Source organism: Apteryx rowi, unplaced genomic scaffold, assembly GCF_003343035.1.
Source record: "Apteryx rowi isolate R43461 unplaced genomic scaffold, aptRow1 scaffold_25, whole genome shotgun sequence".
Lineage (NCBI taxonomy): Eukaryota > Metazoa > Chordata > Aves > Apterygiformes > Apterygidae > Apteryx > Apteryx rowi.
This window is the reverse complement of record NW_020448863.1, coordinates 3,614,612-3,640,305: the sequence shown is the minus strand read 5'-3', so window position 1 is coordinate 3,640,305 and position 25,694 is coordinate 3,614,612. Positions and strand designations below refer to the sequence as shown.

General features: G+C 38.3%; 1 protein-coding gene across 1 annotated transcript in view; it reads right to left on the bottom strand.

Annotated features, from left to right (window-relative positions):
- Positions 1-25,694, bottom strand: part of ABCC9 (ATP binding cassette subfamily C member 9) — an 80,594-nt gene that overhangs the window by 53,170 nt on the left and 1,730 nt on the right. The window contains exons 2-8 of the mRNA XM_026066892.1: positions 18,057-18,222; positions 14,256-14,397; positions 13,772-13,893; positions 12,485-12,651; positions 11,557-11,799; positions 4,571-4,765; positions 1,446-1,610 (exon numbers count right to left, since the gene is read on the bottom strand). Of these exons, the coding sequence (XP_025922677.1) occupies positions 1,446-1,610; positions 4,571-4,765; positions 11,557-11,799; positions 12,485-12,651; positions 13,772-13,893; positions 14,256-14,397; positions 18,057-18,201 (1,179 nt within the window). The 5' untranslated portion in view covers positions 18,202-18,222. The remainder of the gene's footprint in view (positions 1-1,445; positions 1,611-4,570; positions 4,766-11,556; positions 11,800-12,484; positions 12,652-13,771; positions 13,894-14,255; positions 14,398-18,056; positions 18,223-25,694) is intronic.

The window sequence follows — 25,694 nt, the reverse complement described above, 5'->3', positions numbered from 1 at the left end:
AGCTGAGAAAGAGAAAGAGAGAATGAGAGAAAGAACGAGAGAACAGACTTTAAACACCTTCAATTCCTCTTAAAAGGACTGGTGCTTAATGTAGACCTAAAATAGAACAAAATCACAACAAAACATCAGAATTACAGGACTGGGCTAAGACCTTTTTTTAATAAACATTCTGATGAGTCTGTTTTTCTGTGACGCTGTCTGGCATAGATATTCTTGTATCTAAATAGTTAAATTCAAATAATCAATAAAATAGTCAAACTCATGCTACGGAGTTTTGATCAGTGTGGACATGTACTCCTTTCAGTTTCTCTCCTTTACCTGGCCATCTATTTCCATAAAATCTGTAGGAGCTTAATAGTGGGAAATTAAACAGGGCTTATATCTGCTAAAATTTTAAAAGACAAATATTTGTGAGCCTTAGCTATGATCAAATATCACACAGTGCAACTTCAAGTTTTTAAAATAATTTGTGCTCTTTGTCATGTTTTGTCTGTGAGCAAGGCAGATCCTGTAGAATTAAACAGAAATGTCTGCAGACCATGGTGAATTATATCAGCTGTATATGGTCCTAAGAATCCCCATAATGGCAACTAGGAATCACAAAAGCACAAGGAAATAACCAGGTGCTCATTCCTCACCAAGGCTGTAATATCTACCCTGGGAGAAAGCAGAAAACGTTTGAAATGGCTACACCAAACACAGTGCACACAAAAAAGGAGCCTCCACATTGATAGGATATTCTTACAGTTAGTTACACCTGGCAAAACATCAATTTCAGCTTCTGTTTTGCACAGGTACTGCTACTGCCTGCGGAGTGTGGGCTCAGGATATTCCTGCTACAGCTCACACCCTGAGATATAGCTACTGGCTCCAGTTCATGAACATGACTTTCATGCAGGGTTAATGGATGCCAGTTCTAGAGACACAGTCTTGGAGATGAACCGCTCCTATCCCATCTCCTCTGACAGGGCTCTGTGCAAATGGGCATAAATATTCCAAATCATCACTCAAGATACATAGACAACGTTTCAGGAAAACAGAGCTAGGCCAAAGATACTCTGCAAGCTGAGTCTGTTCACAGTGAGCAAAAGTAACCTCATAAGCAAATGCACAAATCAGACACAGAGCCAAAATGAAATTGTTTATCTTCATATATCTAACATATGCTGCAAAGATGCATTCTTATATGAACAGAGTGAGTGTAAAACTTCCACATGGTAATGTGATGGTTTTAGTTTTCAGCAAAAGAAATAGAGGCCGTTAGTTTGGCTGTGTCAGTGATTCTACTGTTTTCAGTTTTCTTGTAAAAATACAACACGTATCTTCTCTCAAAATATTGTTGTCAATTGACTCTTTAGATAAAGGACAAGATAAATGAAAGAACAAAGCTGGAGATATTATTAATGCATTTCTTGGCAGAGTGTGGGAACAGTATCTTTGCTCACCAATAAAGCACCTCGCAGGTTGATGCCAGTTTCTGTAGTCACATAGTAGGAGGCCTGCAGGAATGTCCTCTGTAAGATAAGGGCCAAGAAGAGAAGAACTGCCAAAACATAAACATTCCTGAGGAATTCTTCTGAGGAGAGATATGAATTTGATGGATCCTTCAGCTGAAAAGAAAGGGAAAAAAGAAATGATATGACAATAGCATCGGAGGGATTGTCTCTTAATGAGACAGTGGGAACAAGGAGATCCAGGCATTGCGTTAGAATAAACAGTCTTGATGGTATTACAGCAAAGTTATGACTATGTAGGAAATAAGAATTCTCACTGTCCTGTGAATCATAATCATTTGGATAGAAATTGAACTCTGGTGCTCATGTTCCAAAGACATAGGACCCTACCTTTTAACAGTTCTGAAATGAATTGTTATTAGCAAAAAAGGGACAGTGATATCACCAGGTCCACCTTATCTTTAGTTTCTCTATAGAACTCTTATGATTCTTTTGGGGGGCAAATATGTTACTCAGTAGAAAATAAAGCCCATTCCACCTGCACCATGAAGAAGCTGAAAGAAAATATTTATTATATGGGATTGGTTATTTGTGATGGATTTGTATACTATGAAAATAATTCCTTCCAGAAATATAATCTAAGGAAGAATAAATTTTACCTGTGGTAAGGCCCCATTCTGAATAAATTAAGAATATGTCTGCAAGTTCTCCCCACAAAATGAAATTTAAATGCCTCAAAAGGCCAAAAAAAAAAAAATCTTGCTAAAATCACTTTATTTGTTTTCATTTTCTAGTTTTAACATTTACTGGGCTGCTCTGTTTCAGACAGAGAAGGAAGTAAACGTACCAAAATACTGCGAGAAAAGCTGTTCCTTTGGTATTTCCGATCCAGCTGGAAGCAGGATGTATTGGAATTCTTACAAAAAAAGACAAAGAAGAAAGCCTGTTCTCATGAAATCTCCAGGCTGATTTTGAGATGAAAGGTTTGGAAAATGTTCGAATGTAAGCCCCATATCTAAACCCTTAAAGATTCGTTCATCACTCTTCATATCGTCATCTGCCATGAGAATTGCAGACAAGAGAGAGGTGCTCTGTTCCACCCATGCTCGCTTCACTGCAGTGACCCCAGCCTCATCACACACTCATTCCTCTGTCACAGGCAGCTGAGACCCAAAGGATGTGTAGTTTGGGGTCTGGACTTAGTCCATAATAGAGGGGAGTTTGTTTCCATCCCTGAACAGACATTTTCTGTGATAATCAACATGCCATAAAATTTCCAAAGCTAAATCAGTACTCAAGCATTTATAGGCACCTAATAGTATTTTCAAAAGGGCTAAAGTTTGTAAGACACATACATCCCACTGAAGTAGCAGGACGGAGTCATTTAACCAGCTCAAGACCCTTTGAATGGGGGCTGCTTATGTGCTTGATTGATCAGATACATTTGAAAATCCTTCTCTCAATGTTTTTCTGCATCTGACTTCCGCATGTGTACAGCGGGGATAACAACAATAAAATACTATTTGTAGATACATGAATGTGCACGGAGTTCTCAGGAATGAAAGCTAAGGGGGAATAAGCACAAAATTCAATTAATTCACATTAATTCAAGCCAGAGAGATTTTAAAGGAGAAACCCATAATAGCAAGAACAACCAAGAGAAAGTTTATCAAAATCCATAAATTAAAAGCCAATGTATTCTGAAATGTGTCCAAGAGAAATAGTGACTGTCACCAAGTCAGTCTCTTGGAGTGGTTTCAAGTTCTCCAATGATTTTAAGCTTCCCTTAAGCCAGTGTTGACTAAAACTTTAAATATCAGTTTTCTGGAGAGTGCAAAAGATGAAGGAAAGGGGAAAAGTTACAGATTCCTGAATTTTAGCCCCAGAAATTTTCATGTTCAAGATAAAATGCCTTGTTTGTTCAACATGCAAAAAAACCCTATTTTTTAGGGAAAAGATGTACTTTGCCTTTTGACTCTGTGTCTTAAATCCAGCACATGAAAGTTCAGTGTTGATAAAGAGCATAATTTGATAACTTGCACAACTGAACTCTCCTTCTTCAGTGAAATGACTAAATGAGAGTCTGAAGCCAAATTCAGAGCATTAGTCAAGAACAGGAGTGTCAGGAGCGAGCAGCCAAGGAGAAGATGCTTGGATAAAGTGATGACAGTCAAATGCTTTATCTGAAGGGGACAATGTTATTCCATTACATATCTCTCAACTCATTCAAATACAAAACACTCACTGCATGAAGTGTGTGGGGATGTTTCCATATCAGAAAAAAGATGTAGGAATATTTATTCCTCGTGTCTTGTCTGCTGTTGGCTAGTAAAATAATTTTACCTTTGTCTTTTCATTAGTTACTAACAAACTCTTTTTCTTATGACAGAAAATGTTTGGTATCAGAGGCTTGTGCAGTGCTTATTGAAATGACCTCTGAAAGTACAGTCTTGGTGAAACTTGAAATGAGATGGGAACCAGCATCTTTTGAGTATCTCTAGAATCAAGAATGCCATTGAATAAAGCAGGTGCTTTTCAACTCCTCACCTGGGCCATTCATTCTATTAACCACACAGCTTTTCATCACAGTAACAAGCAGCATAATCAGTCACAAACAGGGACTGACTATTCATAGCTTCCCTGTGGAAAGCAGATTTAAGAGAGCTCAAACCTGTCAATGAACTACAAATGGACAGGTGCACAAAAATTAAGCGAAATACACAGACTTGTCCTTGCTGGCTCCATCACAGAGCCACCACCAGCAGAGGTCCTGCCTGGAATGACGAGGCGTGGCTGAATGAGAGGCAGAAGCTGTTCCTCCTCCCTCAAACTTCAGGGGTGACTCCAGAAGCAGGAAGACAGCAGGGCAATTTGGGGAAGCCTGCCCTATCTGTGTTGCAGTATCTGTGTCACATTCATAGCAAAGGCTTCCACTTCTCAGGATTATAACTTGACTGTCCCTCCCAACAAACACTCAATTTCCTTGAAGGAGATAATGACAGTAACAAAATGATGATCATAGACACATAGCACCATGTAGTCAGAAATATTAAATACCTGATATGAACCAAAAACTGATACCAAACAAAATCTTTCTATCAGTGTTGTCAGGTTACCTTTTCTGTTGCATTTGTATTGTTGGTTGTATCCTGGAAGCCCTGGACAATGCCAGAAATGCATAACGGCCCAGCAAAACCCAGCAAGTCAGCCAAGTAACGGAACGTGCTACTGAGAAGAATTGGTCGTCCAAAGGCACTGTACATCGCTAACCATATCGAGGGACTCCGATCAGGCTGGTCTGCTACCTTTTTCTGTAAAACAGAGGAACAGGTGTCAGTGCAAGCACAGGCCTTAAGTTAATTACTGTCTGGATGCCCAAATGGTTCCTGAAGGGTGTTTTAAAGCAAATGAGTTAGCAAAAATGATGTAGATATCAATAATGTCAGACATTCTTCAGAGAAAATTCAAATTCTGCCTCCTCTTGGTAATTGTGGTTCCTCACCCCTAAATACTAACACTTTTCTGAACCTATGAACACAGGAACACAAACACAGATTAATCATACTGGCACACAGCCATTGTTCTTTGTCACATGTGCAGCTCAGGAGAAGGTTTGACCTTTTAAGCTCTTGCTTGTATGGGTAATCTTGCTTTCACTGTAGCTGTGAAACCACTTGATCCAATAAAGGCTTCTGATATGAGTAAGGGATTGAAGGAACAAACCCAGGAAAAACATGGACAGATACCTGCTAGTGTGTAATATGAATTCATTGTTTAGCTTGATCTCTTGGATGCCTTTCAGGAAGATTCAGTTCAGCTGATCACAAATTACTGGATGCAAAAAGGTGAAAGTAGTGGATTATGTTGGGAAGTAAGATTAAATCACCTAATGATCCTCTCTAGTTCTGTTCTCTCTAGTTCTGTTAATCTATGCAACATCAGGTCTTTTGCACTAAACTTCAACGGGTGTATACCTCTGTGTCTGGTCTGAGGAGTTCTGACATTTCTGAAGTCCTTTTCATCTAGGGAAGAAAGAGTTTTACTCAACAGATCTATGGTCTGCATAATATTTTCTTGCACTTCAGGCAGCAGCTTCTCACACACTAAAAAAGCATATGTCATTTTTCAAGTAGCACAGATGCTTGCAAGTTGTAACCCAAGCTAAGCCTTCTTGAGTGTTCACAGAGACATTTTAAGTACAGCCTAGTAATAACAACAATCCCCTACCCAGCAAATTAACGAAAGCAAGTATGTCTGTACTCTGCCTGACTGCTTCATCTCTTTTTTTCTCTTTTCTCAGTTTTCTCATTTATGCCACTTCAACAGTGAGATAGAATATGCACATGGTGCCAAAAATGTACAAATATACTGGAGGACCAAGCAACTGCTAACTGGCTTGGAGAGATTAGATCGGGGTGGTCATAAGCAATGATAAGAAGCTCAGTACAGAAAAATAAGCAGCACAGGGACAAATTGAAGCTAATATGCTGGTTTTAAGTTCATCATCTCTCAGAGGTAACTTTTTTTTGTCTGTAGGCAAGGAGAATGGATGTCTGAGAGAAGCTATGGGGTATTCAGGTAGTAGAGACTATATTTTAAAGCTGTTTTGGCACTTGAAGATGAACCAATCAGGTTTAAAAAAAACAGGTGGGAACAGACACCCCAAAACTCCCAGTGAACTAATTTCAAATTAAGTGCCAGAATATGATTCTTTCAAGGCAATTCTCTCCTACTGAAACCATGGTACTCACAATTGATCTTGTCTGAACAGATATTACATGTGCCTCTGCCCTACAGATATATTGATGCCCTCATTGCTTCCAGAGGGAAATTAAGTTTAAAGCAATAGAAGTTAGGTGCGTCAGTATCTCAGCAAGTCTGGGCCCAGGCTCTCCTATAAGTCTCACTAAACACATAAAGATTCCTCTAACCAAATGTGGCATTTACAGCAGTGTCAGTGCAGAGTAAAAGGCACAGCTGGGTGTGAGTCACCTCGTTCAAAAGAACATGTCTAAAATAGTTCAGTTGAATCTCTTCCATAAAAGTGGCTATATATCTCCAGTGGTTATAAAGAGAACTTGGGTCACTAGCTCAGATGCGGCCGCCTACACTGTAAACACCAAAACCTAGGTGAGATAAATCCTAGCACTAGTTTCTGGTTCTCTGTTTGTCTAAACACCTTTAAAATAACTAGGGGGTTAAAGGGCTTCAGAAGACTTTCAGAAAGCAGTAAGAATTAAACTACTTCTTTTGATTAGGAATATAGCATAAGGCCCTTGTGTGAGTCTCCCAGAAGAAAGGGGTCAGGATTTGCTGCCTAATAGGCTTTGAGCTAGATGGCTATACAAGAGCTAATGTCATCTTCTTCAAATAAATGCTCTGCACTTTATGCCTTGGAGAAGTCTTGAGAGGAGCTAAGATAACTTGTTAGGAAAACATGTCTATAGTTTTTTAGAAACAATAGCACATACTATTCTGGACTTTCAGTTAATGGTAAATTTCATCCATTTTTAAAAACAATCCTTAATTGTTTCATAAGCTTTTGCTATTTCGATAGCCATTTTCAGTACTGTTACAAAATGCACATACTTGTTATCACTACATGAAATTTATTTACCTTTCATTGGAATTCTATTAATTAAATTAACACTCCAATTATAACAGTGGAATTATCATCCTTTTTGCTATCCAATCTCAATATGGGCCTTCTGCATCAGAAAAATATTATGACCATGATGATGATTTTTGGCAGCTTCCCAGACTTCCCAGACCTTTTGAGGCTATACAACTTGGAAAGCCTACTGAAGCCAACAGGTTTTGTCCTGGGCACAGGAGGCTGGAAGGCCATGCTTTCCTTTAGGAAGGTGAGAAAGAGAGTTTTAAACCATAGTGTTAAAAATGATCCAGTTACAGAAAAGGAGGGAGCTGTACTGAAGACAGAGGAGAGCTGTAGCAACACAAATGTGAGCTTAATCAGTTTCTACATCTACGCATCTTGGAAGCTTTTTTAAATTTGTAAGGATTGTTTTTATTAGTATGGTGTTAATTGACGGGTCTGACTGTTGTTCTCAACTGTGACATTGGTTAGCTTTTCCTTGCCTTTGTTACCTCCCTTGCAAATCACAGGAATGTTCTCTATCTCAGGTACTCAACAGTTGAAATAAGGGCAGAGATTCAGCACTTGCTGGTAAATCAAGCTACCTATAAGATACACCCCAGTAAATATGCAATTATAACTTTTCCCTCAGTGGGTAATGTTCTGTCTCTTTGATTTCTAGGTATCTAAAACTCTTTCCTCATTTTCTGCCACGCCGGATAAGACTCACAGTGATGCTCCAATAGCACATATAGGAAATTCTGATGGTCCTTGACTTTAAAAATTGCTTTTCCTATTAGACCATCCCCACAAAAAACCTGTCCATTGACCACCAGGGCAGATTACATAGAATTTTTATTGATGGGGTAAACCAAACTTAATACCAATGTGCTAAATCTATCCTGGGATATGTGATGGATGCATTAATATGTAGTTTGGAACACCTAGAGCACTTGTACAAAAAACAAAACAACAGAAACAGAATCAGATTTTTGGGGGGATTATGTGGCAAGTGCTACCCACATAGAGTACCTTGGTCCAAAAATTTGGCTGAGAAAGCTTTGTTGCATATCATTATTAAGGACTTCTTTATCTTTTTACTCATATTAAAGAATTCTTTATCTTCAGCAAAAATGCCCATTAACGTAGTAGGGACTGTGAATATGTATTATGGAGAATATACAGATTTAAGGTCACAGGTCTAATCCTATGTATGATGTGCATTGATGCTTATTTTGCAGAATCAACCTTCCTATTCACAGTTAGAATTTTTCCAAAATTCTTTATCTCTGAAATATTTTGGAAAGATATGATAGAAAGGCTGTAAGATGGGCTATTTCGGTTTCTACAGTGAACTATCTAGAAAAGTGAGAAAATAGAGTGTGTCCATCTTTTAGAATATTTTCTAAAGGAGGAAAATAATGAGATAAGAAAAGCTAGTTGCAATGTGGTTTTTTGGCAATTCTTTGCTCAGGAAGAAAACACAAACAGCATGTTTAAACAAGGTTGATTTTCAAAAGAACATGTTTTATCTGCAGGTTTATAGCATCTTCTAATTTAAAGAACATATGCTATGTGGTTACGTTATATTTTCCTATGTTGTCAATCTCAAACTAGATACAAAAGGAGTAACAAATGACTTATGTCTTCTTGTAAGAGATGAAATACCTTTTGCAGTACCAGCTACCAGAATAATAGCTAATAAGAATATCAATCACTAGTTACTTAGCTTTGTGTTGTGTTGTTTTATATTATTTTATATCACAATAAAAATATTGATAATTAACTTAAAAATTTTATAAAATACTATGTAGCATGAAAATGATATTAATAAGATTAAATTCCTTGATGTTTTGAAAAAAATAGTTATAGCTAAAGAATTTTGAGTAGAGACTGTATTCATAATGCTAAGAACTGCTTGATACAAATTTGTAAATTAAAAAAAAAATAACAGAACAGAACAGTGAATTCAGATTGTCACTGGGAAGTATTAGCCCACATCTAATATATCAGTGGGCAAACTTTCCTATTGTAGGAATCAGAGGAATTCTATCTAAACAGCAGAATAAGGACTTCAGAAGCTATCCCACTGACATCAAAGGAAACAAGAAAAGGTTGCACACAGTGTTAACAGACTTCATGACTACTCAAGTGGCATAATATTATCTTAGCAAAATATAGCAACCATAAAATGTTAGTTCAAGACCTACAGATTTAATCTGCCATACATTTGGGGCACCGGTTTGGAAAACAGTGTCTTTGAGGAAGTAGACATCAAAATTTAACTTGTTCCATTTTCCTTGTTCTATTATTTCGTAGAGAACCTCAGCTGGTTTTAATTTTCATTTCAGACAGAAGGCATAGCAAAAAAACTTTATATGAGTTATCTCAAATGAATTTTACAACACTGAATATTCATGTTCATGTTCATTGTCTTTCATCAAGGTGTGATAAAAGAGATTTGGAAAGGAACAGAAGCTTTCTTTCTGCGTGGCTATGGAGTGCAGGCAAGATCAGCTATCTCCAGGCAGAGGCAGGGGTAACCCAACTTAATCCAGAGGATTCTGGTGGGCTCCCCTCACCAGCTGCAGAAATTTGACATGAAATACACCCTGGCAACAGAGATTGTGACATAACATCTCTTCCAGATTGCAGCCTATGTTTCAACCTGAAGAATTTTCCTAATTCTGCAGCTGTTTTGTAACCCAAGCATACACAAAACCAACACGCTTCTCTGTAGGAGTGAATGGCTGCAAGTTCTACTGCCAGGCATTTTGGAGTGGTTCTAGCCCTTTGGTTTACTTTAACGTTATCTATGAAGTATCAGTTTATTTTAAGGTTACAGCCTGTTTTAGAATATTAACTAGAGGGTAGGCTAATTTGGAGATTTTAAACAACTATGGAAACCAATAGGAAGAAAAAATCTGAGGTAAACCTGCTTTATAAATGTAGGTGCAAATAACTGGATATGTACATTTTTGCAAATCTTCATAGGTGCATAATGCACACCGGTGGAGCTGCACACTGAATGCTTGTCTTCATGTACATGAGCAAAAAAAGTATTAACTGGCTTTTTGGCATCGGAATAGCATATTTGTGCAGGCACATACAGTATCTGCAGATATAAATGAGCTAGAAACAAATGCTTGCACTCAGTCATGCATGCCTGTCATTAAGAGTCTGGAGCAAAGACCCAGATCCTCAGGGGCCTGTAGGCATCTAAGTCCCATTGGTTTCTTTAAGTAAGATTTAGGCACCAAACACTCCTTTAAGGAGCTGGCCTAAGAGATGCACTCGGGTGTGAAAAGCCCAGTTCCTACGACTCAGTAGTTTTCTATTTAAGGCGGAAGGGCCCTGGACTCTCCAGTACTCCGGAAATCCATTACAAAAGGCAAAATGAAAGAGATGCAGCGTAAATCTGTTAAAATAGAAACAATTATGTTAATTATGACTTCATTTCAGATTGCACAGAAAAGAGTCTGTAGCTCCATTTGTAACTGGGAGAACAGAGCTATTCCCAGTTTTTCCTTGCATTGCAGTTCTAAATTGCTACACTGCCTCGAAACAAGTTTATCTGGTGTATAAAAGAAAAGGATTTATATGCCTTTGTTCAAGGTGCTACATTTTCCAAAGTGGCCTCTGAATGTCTGTATTCTCTCTGTTTGTACTTGAGAATTGATCTGTATGTACAAATCAGGGAAATAGGCTTTCTCATCCTCCCTCCTTTCTGCAAAACAAATGATTTCTTTTCTGGCAGAATCACCAGCTTTAAGCACAAATGAAACCCCACAGTTTTGCCTAAATGCATCCAGAAGTTTCTTTGGAAACTCCTCCCATATCCCAGTGAGCTTATCCAACTTTGTTTTCTTGATGCGTGTTTTTAAAAAGAGGGTACAATTACGAGGAAGAGGGTTACTATAACGCCTCCATATGCAAAAAGATTTTTATGTTCAAACACCCCGCTCTGTTTATACAACTTTTCCCCCTCTTCCAGTGCACATCTGATAGGAAAGGCCATAAAAGAGCTCCTACCCAATATGTATATCTCGCACAGGTTAATCATTCATTAGTTTGTACCCTCCCACTATACACGCAAAGAGCAATTACTTAAATGTACAGTATTTTTGAGAGAGGATTTCTGGAGAATAAGTGAAGATGAATGTTTCCAACTGAAACTATGGACAGAATGTCATCTCATTTAAGATGCTGTCATGAGTATTCAAGGTTTAAAGTAAGCTTTCACTTCTAAAATGAAATCTAGCAAGTTATCAGTCTGTTATAGTTGCAATTTCCAGTCACTCTCAACCTGGCAACTCTCCCCTGTTGTAAATTCACTGAAACCCAAAGAGTAACCATTGTATTAGAACTTCCTAAGCCAAGTTTCACCTTGGAACAAACAGTCCTAAGTTAAAAATTCCTAAAACTAGGATTTCACAGCAGCAGGAAAAGTTCAATGTGACACTACCATTTTTAAGCCCAAACAGTGACATGAACATCTTAGGTTACCTTTTGTTCCTCATATGCTTCTTTGAGACAAACATAATTTGTTAGTGCTCTCATTGCAATTGGAAGCTTCCCGATTGCCTTCAGGTCTACAGGTTTCTTGTGAGCAGATATAATAAGGGTATTCATCCACCAGTAAGTTGCTTTTGAGAGCAAATTGACAAATGGCTGAAGAAACCTCACCCCCAGATCCTGCAGATCCTCTGGTGGCTTTACTTTCTGAGGGTTCATGAAAAATACATATCTCTGGGGAGGAGAAAATAGAGATCATGTACTCAGGAATTATCTGTATTAATGACAATTCTTAGTAATAAAGACGTGTAATATAACTACACTGTCAAGTTTGCATTTAAAAGTAATTGTAAATTGATTTTAAATATAAATTTGCATTTAAACAGGAATATTTCCATTTTGACAGCATAACTGGCAACTAATTGAGCAAGCTGGAATGTGGATACAGCATTATAGCCTACCAGTCCCACCCATCTGTCTCATAAAAAAAAAAAAAGAGTTCTTGGGATATAACTACAGTTTAAATTATAACAGGTAAAAACATACTTACTTCACTGCATATATAGTTTGTCTGATTAACATAGTATATAATGTAGAGATTACATGTACATGCACACACACACAAATAAATATGCATGTATACCTACCTCTACATAAGTGCATGCACTGTGTGTGTGTGTGTGTGTGTGTACATATGCATACACATACACACACATACATACCAAGTCCAGGGTCTAAATCAAGGATATATTTTAAAGAGATGTCAGGTCCCACTGATTTCTATATAATCAGACATTCACAGTTAAGCTAAACTTGGGCCTAAACCTGACACATGCCAGCATTAATGAGACTAAAGACCCACCTTCATCCCTGAGATATCACTGATGGCTTTTCAGATCCTGATAAAGAAACCACATACCCTAACTCGAATGACATTGATCTCCACAGCCATCAGCAGCCCGTAGAGAATGACCATAATTCCAGTGATGCAGAAACGCAGCTGAGAAAAAGGCACACCATCCTGGCAGTATCTGACAAGCTTGATTGTTTTGGTGACAAAGGCCATTATCCAGTAAAGAAAGAGAGCTGTAAAACAAACACACACACATCATTTTTTAAAAAAAGATGTTTTAGCTACACCAGTGCCACAGAGGCTGTAGCGCTCTCAAGTAGAAATACTCCATGGCTTAATTCAACACAAGCATGGTGACCCTATATATCGTTAGTCTGCAGGCTGGCAGGGGCACAGTGTGTGTCAGCCACGGCTAAGGACCCAGGATTGAGAGATTTGCTTTGTGCTTTATTTCCCCAAGTCACTGTTTTGTTTCCTGGGCCACCACCTTTCAATGAGCTCCACAACGGTGGATCTTCACACAATTACAAAAGTCCATCTAAGGAAATCTGATGGGGAACTTTCTTATTGAAATGAAGTAAAAGTCACTTAACTTGATAAATATAATATAGCTTCTTGGGAAAACTTAGCAGGGTGCATCCCAGCTGCTCATCTGAAAATGCACTCGTTTTGAAAATGAGTCCATATAGTTTAAATTTTATCCTGCCACCTGGTTTGTATCAGTCAATGGTAGACAAGTTTTTGAGCTATAGGTAATTTGAGCAGTATGCTTCCCCGAAACATTATCTAGCAATGTCTAGTCAAATTCTCCTGTTCCTGCACCATCTCCTGACTGAGCTAGATATGGTGAATATCAGATAGCTGTTTTTCTTACAGGAAAACCTGTCTTTTGCCCCTTTGAAAAGGGTGGCAGATACTATTCATCATTAGGTTGGGCAACCTCAAATTCAACTGCAAAGGAAGCTGGGAAATAACAGCCATCTACACAGGATGGTTCCTGATCTGATTACAATTAAAAGTGGCCTTTTGAAATAGTCCTTGTGAATGAACAAACTTTTGCCCAGAAATAATGAGCAGCATTAAAAAATACCTAAAAGCTCATGCTAGAATTACAACAGGCATACTATACTTTCTCTTTTGTGATGATTTTTAAAAATAGTTTCCAGTGTGTACCTTATAAAAGGTGCAATAGCTCCTGTAATAATTCCACTTTTAAGAGCAGAAAATTCTCCTCTCTCTGCATATTCTCATGCATTTCTCCATCCTCTTCAATCTAAGCAAGCTGACTTTGAAAAAATTTGGAATAAACTACTGTTTCTTGTAAGACTACATAAATGTCAGACTTAGACTTACCCAACAGTAACTTTGGAAAGTTAGATGTTTCAATATTATGGTAATAGACTATGGATACTGTGGCAGCCACAAATCCCATTATAGCTGGTAGAAAGAGATGCAGATGGCGAGATTTCATTTGTCTGAAAATAAGTAAGGTATAAATTAGTGAGTTTGGTGGTTTTATTGACCATTGTTGCATCCCTAGGTGTTCTGCTAATCTATTTGAGAGAGCAAGTATGACTTCCCTAGAGACAGAAAGATTTTTGTCCATGTGAATTCTTTAACTGCAGTCAATATTTACTGGCTGTTGTAGCTTGAGAGGAGTATAGCAATGTGCTAACAGCTATTTCGTCTTCATCCCATTAAAATCTGGACAGTTTGTGAAGCAATGCCCCATCCTTTTAGGAAAAACTCCTTACACCTTAATAGCAGGTCTGCCATGCGTTAACACTACACAGTAACAAATGCAATTAGCTAGACTATCCACCAAACGGTCACTTACGTATCTGAAACTATGCCCTCTGCTATTTCACACACATGTACAAAGAGGAGAGTGAATGTCAGAATCCACCGCAGATTGTGTCCAGGGAAGTGCAGCCATGTGTTGTGGTGAATCTGGACTTTGGAGCTTTGGCTTCCCCAGCCTGGAAAATAATATTAGTGAAAGAGAAAGGCTGTCACACAGCCAGCAAGGATCAGGTTATCAGTCTCCTATTCTAATCCATACATCTCACTCAACAGTATATAATGAATGCAAAAGAACAAGGAGGCTACAGGGGCTGTTGTTATGAATTACATGACACAGGAGTGTCCAAGTTGCCATGTAGCCCCCCCCAATTTAGACCTGACCCTAAAGACAATGGGGAAAACAGACTTCTCAAAACAGCAATCAAAGGCAAATCCTTGGTCCCCTGGTCAAGGAGAAAGAGCAGGAAAATAATAGAAACATCTTAAAGTCTCACTGTCATGTAAGAGGGACTGACAGAACTTAAATAATGGTGTCATCTTGTTTTACCCAGTCACAGATAACAGTGGATAAAGTTTCCAAAGGCTATAAAAGTGCTATCCTCCAATGAGTGCTCAAAGAGATATATTTAAGTCAAACAAATGAAGTTTATTTTCTCTGTCTCAGGCCTGGTTAGGAGCACAGTCTCAGGGGATACTGAAAGACAAGTTCTCAGTCTCTGCCCCTCAGGCACAGCCCCACCTCCTTGCACCACACATTCCTTGGTCATTCAAAGCTCCCAGCACAGGATACAGCTGATTTAATCATTGAATTCAACATGGAGCCCCGTTCAACTTCATCTCCTTGGACAGCACCTGTCCTTTTCAGACAAGACTATCTCTGAAGCCAGCAACCTGACAACAAGCAGGACACCAAGGACCTGACAGATCCAGCCATGCTGGGGGAGCTGAGGACTGATTAGAGGTCAGCCTGCCCACAGGTGAATGAGGGCACCTGGCCCTGGGCAAGTCCTGTCTCGCATGTGGCTTTGTAAGGCAACTTGTCCTCTGGCCCTTCTCATCCTGGTACAGGCCTGTCCTGAACCATTCAGCTGAAATGCTCTGGCCTGTGTGTGTCCTTCTGACCACAGAAAAGGCAAAACCTGTAATTCCCTGACAGACCTCATGAAGCACATGGATAGTCCCAAGAACAGTGAATTAAGGGGAAGAAAAGAACAGCAAAAGAAGTTTCACTAGGAGAGTGAGCATTGCATCCGTTTCTTTCAGTAACTGAATAATGATATGTTTTTGAAACAAAAGGATACCTGGAGTCTTGGGTCTCAGAAACATAAACAAGAACCCAGGTTGATTCATCCTTGGAATCTGTCAAGATTTCACCATTTCATCCCTGTTCAATCTGCAAACCACTGCAGGAACAAAATATTGTCTCTCGTCCATGTCTACAGCAAGCATTTTCTATAGTTTCCTGAGATTTTCCTAATCAGATGTGGTTTTCTTTGACCTTGCTCCTATCTTTGTATCTTCCAAGCTGCTTATCAGTTTTATTTCCTCTTTGCCCACACACTTGTACACACATGCCTCATCATCAATTTTTCTTTTTTGGGCTGAGTCTGTATTGTGGACTCCAGTTGGCTCCTAGGCTCTGAACAGTCATTAGCCAAGCTACTCTAGACAATATGCTTTTGCCTGAAGCTGCTTCCTTTTCTGTTCACTTCCGAAACTGGATTTTGCTGAATGAAGGATACGTATTTCGGAGGAGATAAAATGTTGTGGAGGTTGCTCAACTGTATTTGTCTGCATACAAACAGATTTCAGATCTTTCAGGAGAGTATAAGTTTCAGGAGTGCATATGGCTGTTCTCAAAACACAAGAGATTGAGACTTAAGCTTCCAACTTGTTCCAGATTTCTCAGTGTGTTTGTAACTCATTTTTAAAGCAGCACAGGATTAATTTTGCTTTATTTTAGGTATCTGCAGCAAAGATACTCAGTAGATACTGTGACTGAATTAGTCACATGAAGCYCTCTAGTGTCAATGTACTAAGGCAGAATTCATTCTGCAGTAGACATTTAAAAAAAATCCAGTGAATTGTGCCCTACAAATTCCTGTTTCTCACCCTGGGCTATAAAGACACCCTAGGTTACTAGCATAGTAGGTGTGAAAAGATATTAAGGCAGTTTTTTGGGACTGTCTGAAATCATAGTAGCCTAAAGATGAGTACTGCTGAAATACCGTTGCTGTCTCCTAACCCAACCAGTCTTTTAGCTTCTAACAGAATCATGAACACAAAAGGATAATCTCTCATACCACAGTATAGGAATGTCAGCTCAGCTGCTATTTGTCCTGATATTCATGGTAGAAAATAGAAAACAAAGAATTATATACAATTTAAGCTGTTATGGATTTTTATCTAAATGTTGCTAGAAAAAAGACTGAATATTTATTGGCCACAAGACTATTTCAAAATTAATTGGCTAATATCTGTAAAACTATTAAAATAGCCTTCTAAAACTTGATCCATAACACAGAATGTTATAAAAGACTATTATCTCTGCCCTCAGACCTTGCATTGAATTTCACTCAAACACCTCTGCAGAAAGCCCAGTAATTCAAGGATGGACTACATCTTATCTTAAAGAAAGATCCAGCACTGATGTAAAGATTTCTGGTGGAAGAGAGTCCTCCATAGTCCTTGGTATTTTTTCCAGTCTTTAATTATTTTCTTGTTGAAATATGTATCTTATTCCCTTGTTTAATTAGTTAGTTTTCAGTCGCTGGATCTTGTTATACCTTTGATTACTAGGTATTGATTGTCTTAGCCCACAGGTTCTTGTAGCCTATGATTCAATCACTTCAGCTTCTTTTCGCATGATGGAAGTCCTTAAATCTCCAGTTCTATTATATTCACAACTTCAAATCTTCCTCATGGAAGGAATGCATTACTGTGTAAATACATGACACCATGAAGGTAACACGGAGTAAGCGACTTGCCAGTTCTCATGCATTTGTTGGGAGATTCTTTCATTCTTATTAACATTTATGGCCTTTTTTGGCAGTTATTAAAGTTTCTTCATCTCCTACAATCATTTAGAATGTCACTGTTTGACAGCCCTGAAAAAGTCTTTTCAATTGTATTTGTCTCATCACTGCAAATAACTGAGATAAAGACACTACTAAAGAGAAGAAGTATTGTTTGAGTATTTACATTTGGCTTTCTACAAGAATATGTAAGCTACAGCCACTCCACTGTCCTAAATTCCTCTAGAGATAGATTTATCATTTCTTATTTTCATTTGCATGGAAAAAGATTATCTGCTTTGCCCTACTTTTGTTTACAAATGTTGGCAAAAAATGAATTATTCTGTTTTAAAAGTTTCCTACACTCACCCTAGCCATAGATCCTAGCTGCACATTTTGGATATCCTCCAAAATTCATTTAACTTCAAGAGAATTCAGACCCACTGTCCTAAGTCTTATAATATCTAATAATAGAGAAGATTGCAAGCAGCCAAGTTCGAACCTGAATAAAACTTCTCCAGAGAGAAGTTTCAAAGCATTTGGATCTGATTTCTCTGGTTGTGATCCATCTTTTCATGCTGCTTAGTTCAGATTTGTATCCAAAATTCCCACCCTTTCAAATGGGCTGGCTTCAAGTCTTCTGGGTCAGGCCATTTTATCTCTTCTTTTTGACAACTAATAAATACAAAGGACCTAATGGTTTGCACCAGCACCCCTGTAACCTTAACAGACCACAGGTCTCCAAGCACATGTAAACATGGTTGAGTTTAAATACATATTCAAGTGTCTGCAGGATTGCACAACTCCTTTGAATTACTCACCAATGAACAAAATTGGAAAGGTGATAAATAGCAAAAAGACATGGGGAACCAAGTTGAGGGCATCCACAAAGCAGACATTTCTTAGGACACCGGCAGTGATGTTATAGGCTGAAGCATTGTCGTTACCACAAAATGCGAGCCTCATTGCTTCCAGAAGGTCTGCCTGCTACAAAAGAGAGAGATATCAGTGATACGTTGAAGCAAGAGTGTGGCTACCAAGACTGATAGCATTTCTTTTAGCTAAACACAAAATAAAAAATAAAATAAAATAAAATAAAGACATACAGAAAGAGAATACCAAACAAGCTATAGAGAATAATTTAGTGGGATTCTAAAAATGCTTATGTGCCCATCCAAGTTTAAGCACAATAGAACTAAAGCTATGTTTATTTTAAATGTACTATCGAGTACCTATTCATTGACTATGCTGTGCAGTGTCTTTTAGTATTCATTACATGCATAAATACTGTGTTTCAAGAGCTCTATATTCAAAAGAGTATATAGAGAAAAAGGAATGTTTTGAAAAATTTTATTTCTGTTTCTCGTAAGAAAACTCAAAGGCACATAAACTGAAGCCTGTATGTTACTGTTTATTTGATGAAGCAACATTCTCTGCGTCTATGCAACATCTCTGTTCATATCATCTGTTGTACTTCATTTTCAGTACAAGCTCTGAACCTTTGAGATTTGTGGCTTGGCAGCTTTGCTTTCATTGACATTTTGCATTTCCTCATTGTCCCATAGAACAACAATGGTTACATTACAATTGCTATTACAGATGCCACATGCCAAACTCCTAATCAAAGTAGGTTATGTTGAAGATTGCATGGGTGGTAAATCAGTATTTATGCTTGATCCTGCAAATCCTTAGGCACATGCTTAACTTCATCTGAGTAGTTCAATGGCTTCCATGATTTCTTATAAGATTACTTTTGTGCACCAAGATAAGCTTATGTATTCATGCCTGCAGAGTGAGGACCATAGTATGACCCAGAATTATGGCCAGCTTCTGGTTTTTATCAGCCTATGTGTTACTTATTTACTCATTCTTCTTTATAAGAAGATCAAACAAGATTGAAACCAAACGTTTCCATGCTGGTTTCCTTCTCTGCAAGTTATATGCAGTAACATATTTCTGTAGAATAGGTTGTTTAAGCTTATTTGCTCTTTTTTTTTCAAATTTTACATACCAAAATGCAAAGAATGTCATTAACTCAGTAAAGTGTATGCATGCTTTGATGAATGCATCTTTCTGCAACGACTTTGACATTAATGAGCTTTGTGGAATCAGAACAATATATATATGCAAAAAATGCAAGAATGCAATGAAAAAAGGTTAGCTGAATAGGAAAATAATGCTTTCCTCCTTTTCTCAAATAGATCAGATAAATTCTACTGGTCTACTTATTTAAACAAGGCAAACATAACAAAGAATGTATAAGCTGCTCAAGTGCTTCCTTAGAGCGAACATAAATATATAGATTTTTAAAAGAATACAGAATTCAAAGACGAACCTTGAACCTCTGCTAAACCCCTTTTTTGCTTTTTGTTTGCTTTTTGTTTGGTCTTCAAAGCATAAACCAAATTGAAATATTTCAGTGAAATGTGTAAAGGAGTTGGAATTTCAGTGAAAAGAATTTGATAAATGTAGGCCCTTTCCAAACATATCAGCAAGTCAAGGACTGACATTAGCCAGAAGTTAGGCATAACTCAGGGTCATATGGTGGACCACATTCTGCAAAAATGCATGTGCTTACTGTGGTAAGCACACAAGAAATAAGTGAAGCTCCTGAATTATTCACATTCAAAAAATTATGTGCATATAGAAGGATTTTCAGCATCAAAATTTACATATTGACAGGAAACCCATTCAATCTTCAAGAGGAAGATGGAAAATTGGCTCCATTCTCTATAATGAATAGTGTAACATGACTACTATCATTTTATACCAGTCAGGCAATACAGAACAGTAAAAATACATTCAAAACTGCAAATGACTAACAATGCAAAAGAAATAGTGTGTTAAGATGAATTATGTTTGAATAGACTGAGGAGTCATTAGCAGAACATATAAGGAACTTCTCAAAAAAACTACAAGGAGATTGTTTGGTATTTTCTTTGTAAAAACTTGACATGTCTCCTTTAAGAGAAACATAATAGTAAAGATAATCTTGAAAATCAAAAGTGTTGTTTCCTCATTTTTACTGAAGGTCAGAAGTCCAAGAGAGTTGTGCTGGGAATTTTCCTCCCTTTCCCACAAATATGACTCTTTTCTGACACAGCGTAAGATGCTATTGTGGTCCAGCGGTTGGATTGGTACTAAAAGGTAGGAGTATCCTGGGTTCAAACGAGCACTGAATCATTGACTTTCAGTGTAGCTTTTGGCTTCTAGTCAACAACAAAACTGGGAGAAAGTATTAAAAGTGTGTCCAAGAGACCAAGATAAGAGGAATGTGGGTTTTTTCCATTTTTCTGGAAGGGAAATGTAATATAGGCAGCAGACATTCCTGTAGAATAACGGACTATTAACTCCACAGAAAGCGCCTTCTCCTACCTAGGACCTACCATCAGTTTGTAGAGGTTTTATATTGCACCTCAAACCCTAGTCCCTAGGAGCTCTCAAGAAAGATGCATAACAGCTGTGCTGTGCCTAATTTTGTGACGCTGTTATAATATGCCCAATAATACACTCTCTTAAAAATAATTGTCCTTTGCATATTGGTAGGGCTGAAAAAAGATCTGGCCCTATTTTCAGTACTGATATATAGAGATGGTGCCTATCAGACTGATGATAATTTTCAAAAGTACATACAAGCAGTCTGTTCAAATACTTGTGTTACAGGCTTGTTTCAGAAAGGAGGCAGAATTTAATTGTCTTCTCTGAAAACAAGAGAGAAAATCAAAGGCTACAGGCTGGTTACTGTTTGTTAAAAGAAAAAAAAAAGACAGTCAAAAGTATTGTATAGTCAGTGAACTGAGATATGCTAATTGACAGTCAATTACCAAGTTTTAAAACCATAAAATACTTCATCATTGACCAGCACATCTGGTGACCATCTTCATTAAAGCTCCAAAGATTTAACATCTATTTAAGGATTGTCACCAGTGTCATGGTGCAGTGTTGATCCAATGCAGCTTACAATTTGGCCTTGTAAAATGCTCACCAGGTAAAACTTCTCTTTTTAGCAGCAGCTACTTCAGGATACACTTTTACTGTATTACTCCCTTTCTTTTCCTTTTCCTTTTTCTTGTCCTTTTGCTTGTCCTTTTGCTTGTTCTTTTTCCTGTTTTTACTTTTTGTTTTCCTTTTTTCCTTTTTTCTTTTGCTCTTCCTTTTCCTTTTTCTCTTTTCCCTTCCTTCCTTCCTTCCTTCCTTCCTTCCTTTCTTCCTCACATTTCACAGTGTAAATAGAGAGCGCCATCACTGTGCTGGAAGTGAGCTATGACTGCAAGTGGTGTGTCTGTATCTGCGGTTCTGTGTCTGCTGATGTATGTCAGCTTTCATAGATGCTTACTCTCTGGTGTTTACACAGAGAGGCTGCAAGCAGTTCTCTCTATCTTGAAGAGTGGTTTATGAACATACACTGCGTTAGAGCTCTAAGAAAGAATTTTATCTCAGTGTGCCTTCAGGGAACAACAAACCACTCCATCATTCCCTTGCCATCCATTTCTGGTGCAGCAAGCAGATCCGATAAGCCCTACCACTCCACCTCCACAGGTTTGCACATATAGCCCAAAGCACTAGCTCCAGCTCTGTTTCTGGAAATCTCACATAGGAGGCTCTGGAGATGCACAGATGCACATGCTCATGGCGCAAGGCATAAAGTCCCTCACGTAGTTTCTATTTCTTTGCTCAAGTTTCACAGGGCAAATGAACTGGATTAAATTCTACTGGCATGCAAGGGAGGGATCTCTGCATTTCAAGTCCCTGGGAGTGACACTCCTGTTTGGTTCAAAGCTGAAGTTAGCCATTACTTTCTGCTGCATCAGGGCATGCCTCCAGATGCTCATTTTGATTTGCCTCAAGATTTATATGCTGTGTTCATCCGCAGAGAGGAGAGGACAGAACAAAAAGTCCCTAAGGCAGAAAAGCAAGTCCTTGATTTCTCTAGATGGTATGGGGCATTTTCCAGCAATGGTTGTGCAGCTCCACCAAAGTTAACAGGAGTTGGACAACAAATTTCCAGATGCAATTGCTCATCCAAGGAAACAGCGTAACCTCAGGGCTTCTTCAAAAGGAAAATTGGACAATGTAATGGCAAAAATTATTGGGCCCACACTAAGATCTCATGCTTGCAAAGATTACCGTGGCTAGTGGTGAACACATCCTTAGGGCTGCAACAGTGCATGTAGCATTTTCAAAAGTATCTGACTAATTTAAGAGTCTAAATTGCATTTTCAAGTAGTATTTCAGTATTGGGAATTAAGGCTAAAGAGAACTTTAATAATTCTAAACATTTTAAAGAGTTTTAAAAGGCCTCTGCTCCAGTGATTTTCAATGCATCCCAATATCCTATATCATTTTTAAGAAAAGGGAACATATGGCATCCAAATAACATTAAGCACTTTTGAAAATTTTCACTCAAAAAGCTGATCCTGGGAATGAAGACAGCTTGGAAGATCTTGACTGACAATAACCAATGAAAGGCAGAATAAAAAGGCATTATTCCCTCCTGTTCTGTAATACCTAAGATTTCATTTCACAAAATGGAAATGTGAAATGGAAGAACAAAATGGAACATCAAATTAAAAAAAAAAGAAGAATTCAGTTTTGCTATTGTTGCAACTCGTCAAAAACTACAGCTGGGTTTAGAATGAAAGATGGAACACTTTTGTGACTGGTCACTAACCAAATTTGTGCTCCTTAATAATAAATTAAACTGTTCTTCCATTGGCCTTAATTCTTCTAGTAAGCCTACACACTTCAGGCAGAACTAGACCTGCAGAGAGATGAACAGAGGTATATTGGCTATGTGAGAAAGAGTTGTTTGTTCCGTTCTGTGCAGAGCATTGTGCAAGTACATAATTAAATACACTAAAGACTTTTTTATATTTTTCCCAAGCACCAACTGTTGATCATTGCCAAAGACTGACTGTGGACCACACTGAACAGTCTGATCATGTGGTACCCACTGGCAACCCTGTAATGAAGAGCCATGTTGAAAATCTCACAACTAGCTCCAAGAAAGCCAGAAYAGAGAGTTGATTCAAGGCTTCCTACAGTTTAGGCAAAGGCAATTTTCTCCTGCCCAAAGAGAAGGAGACAGACTTTTCACTAAGTATGCAACTTCGCACTAAGTATGGAAGGAGGGATCAAAGAGGAAAAGCTGGGCTGAAGAGGGGTGGAGGAGATTTGAAGAGATTTCTGGGGCCAGGGGATGGAAAAGAGAAAAGCAGTGACTGTTRCAGCTAACAGTGGTTATCCCATCTCCAAGTTGCACTTGCGAAGAACACGTCCCTGGGAGTGCTGGCAGCAGCCCAAAGCTTGGACTTCTGGCATGGTACATAGGTGGATTAAGCAGCAAAGCCAGGTCATTTTACCACCTGCAGCAGTCTGCTGCTCCCAGCAGCYGCCTGCTTCACTGTGGTCTACACAGCCTAGTGGAGAGCAAGGCAAACATTAGTTCAGTCTCAGAATTAATGGTCCTATATCACCACAGTGTTATTTCCAAGATAACTAGGCCTGCTTGCAGCAAGCTTGAGCTTCATGCTGAGTTCTTGTGGCCACCATACTTCAGTTTCAAAGTTAGCTCCTTTGGGACTAGCTCAAGGACCCATGAACCATGGGGCGCAGTACAGCAGAGAAATACCCACTGTTTTCTTAGTGAATCTGTATCTGTATCTCTGCATCCCAATGGAAGCGACAGCTACCGGAAAGTGCACAGGCCTCTTTTTCTTGTATGGATTAATAACACCTTTTTCCTAAATTCATGTTCAGTTAGGAATCTTTGGAGCTGAAGGTTTTTTTACATGAAGGCCACTTTGTCTACCAAATAGTAACGTCTGCATAAAATGGGAGCAGTTTGACTGCCAGATTAAAAGAATAAAATGCATAGCCCAAACATCAATATTCAGGAGAGAACAGATGGAAGGGTAACAAGCTCCTTTGAAATTTGTCAGTCATCTAAAGTTATTGACCACTATTTCCCATCAGGAAGAAGTAACCTTTCAGAATAACTGCTGAGATCCTCTTATACTCATTTGAGAAAACAGCCTTATTCATAGTCATTGCAAAAATACTGAGGTTTTCCCAGTGTTTGGAAGGAATAGAGGGAAGAGAATAACTGGTATTCTCTGAAAGAACAATTTGTTAGATGAAAAAGTGACAAAATATTTCACCAAACTTACAACTTCCTTAAGCCACCAGTGACAGACAAATAACTCTGCTAAAGCCCACTGGGGCTGTGCTCCTGATTTGCCTGAACCTCTCTGTAAAGGCCTACCATGCAAGGCACATATATTTGCTGGATTCCCCAAACTTTTCAATATACAAGTTTTGCCTTAGAGAACAGTATTCTGTGGATCTGTAATACACTGGTGAAAGCTCCAAAGACCTACATAAAGACACCATTACACAAGCTGCTAGGAAAATGACAGTTTAACTTAACTGCTATTGAATGCTCAGGACATGCAACCAGAACACCTCCTAGAGGCAGATGTGTTCCTATAGAAATAATTTCCCTTTCTGTTGAATATAGTAGGCCATGAAAATTTGGTGCTGACTGCACCAAAGTGAGTACATTGCAATATATTTGCTTCACAACTAATTATAACAGGAATGTTATACCTTATAATAATGTTGCCAGTATACTAGGTTTAACTTAGCGTTTCAGTCAGGGGAAATACAGTGATGTGATAAATGGAGTAATCTTCTGATAACAAGTATGTGCTATCTAAAGGTACCAGGTACATTCAGCACCCCAACATGGGTGTTACTGCTCCAAATAACAGATTTTTTTTTTAACATTTGTAGGCTGGACATTCATTGTAACTTAATGGTAAATTGCTCCCTTCAATTTCAGTCTTTACAAACTCTAGAACGGGTCAAAAAGTTTCAAAAGTGTTTCTTCTCCCTCCCTTTGAAAATAGCCTTTGCTGAGCAGTCAACTACAAGCTAAAGGAATGAGCAAAATTTCAAAGGAGAGGAGAGGAATGGAAAAAAGGACTGAGAGGATGGGCCCATGGTGGTGCCAGTAGAAGGCAAGCTTCAGCTCTCCTTTACATCATTTACAGCATCTCCTTTATATCAGATTCCCTGTTGGTTTACTTTAATGAGGATGTAATTATCTGAATGGCAATTCACCCTGCAATGAAATAGCTAAATAAAGTTATGTCCTTTAAGCATTTAAAATTTCATCCTAAAATCTCTGTCACTGGCAAGGTGAGGTTTTCTGGTTTGGGGTTAAAATATACAGACATTGTCATAATATATCAAACAGAAATCAATACAAAAGAAATTCAGGAATAAACACTCACCATGGATGAGAAAAGTGTTTTGTGGAGAAAAAAAAAAGAGTAAAATTGTAAGCAAGAATATGACGTAGCATTTAACCTAAACGCGTAAAAAAACCCAAGGAATTCATTTTAAGAAACATAAATGGGGATTCTCAAGGCACCAAGCCAGTTCCTGAGATGTAT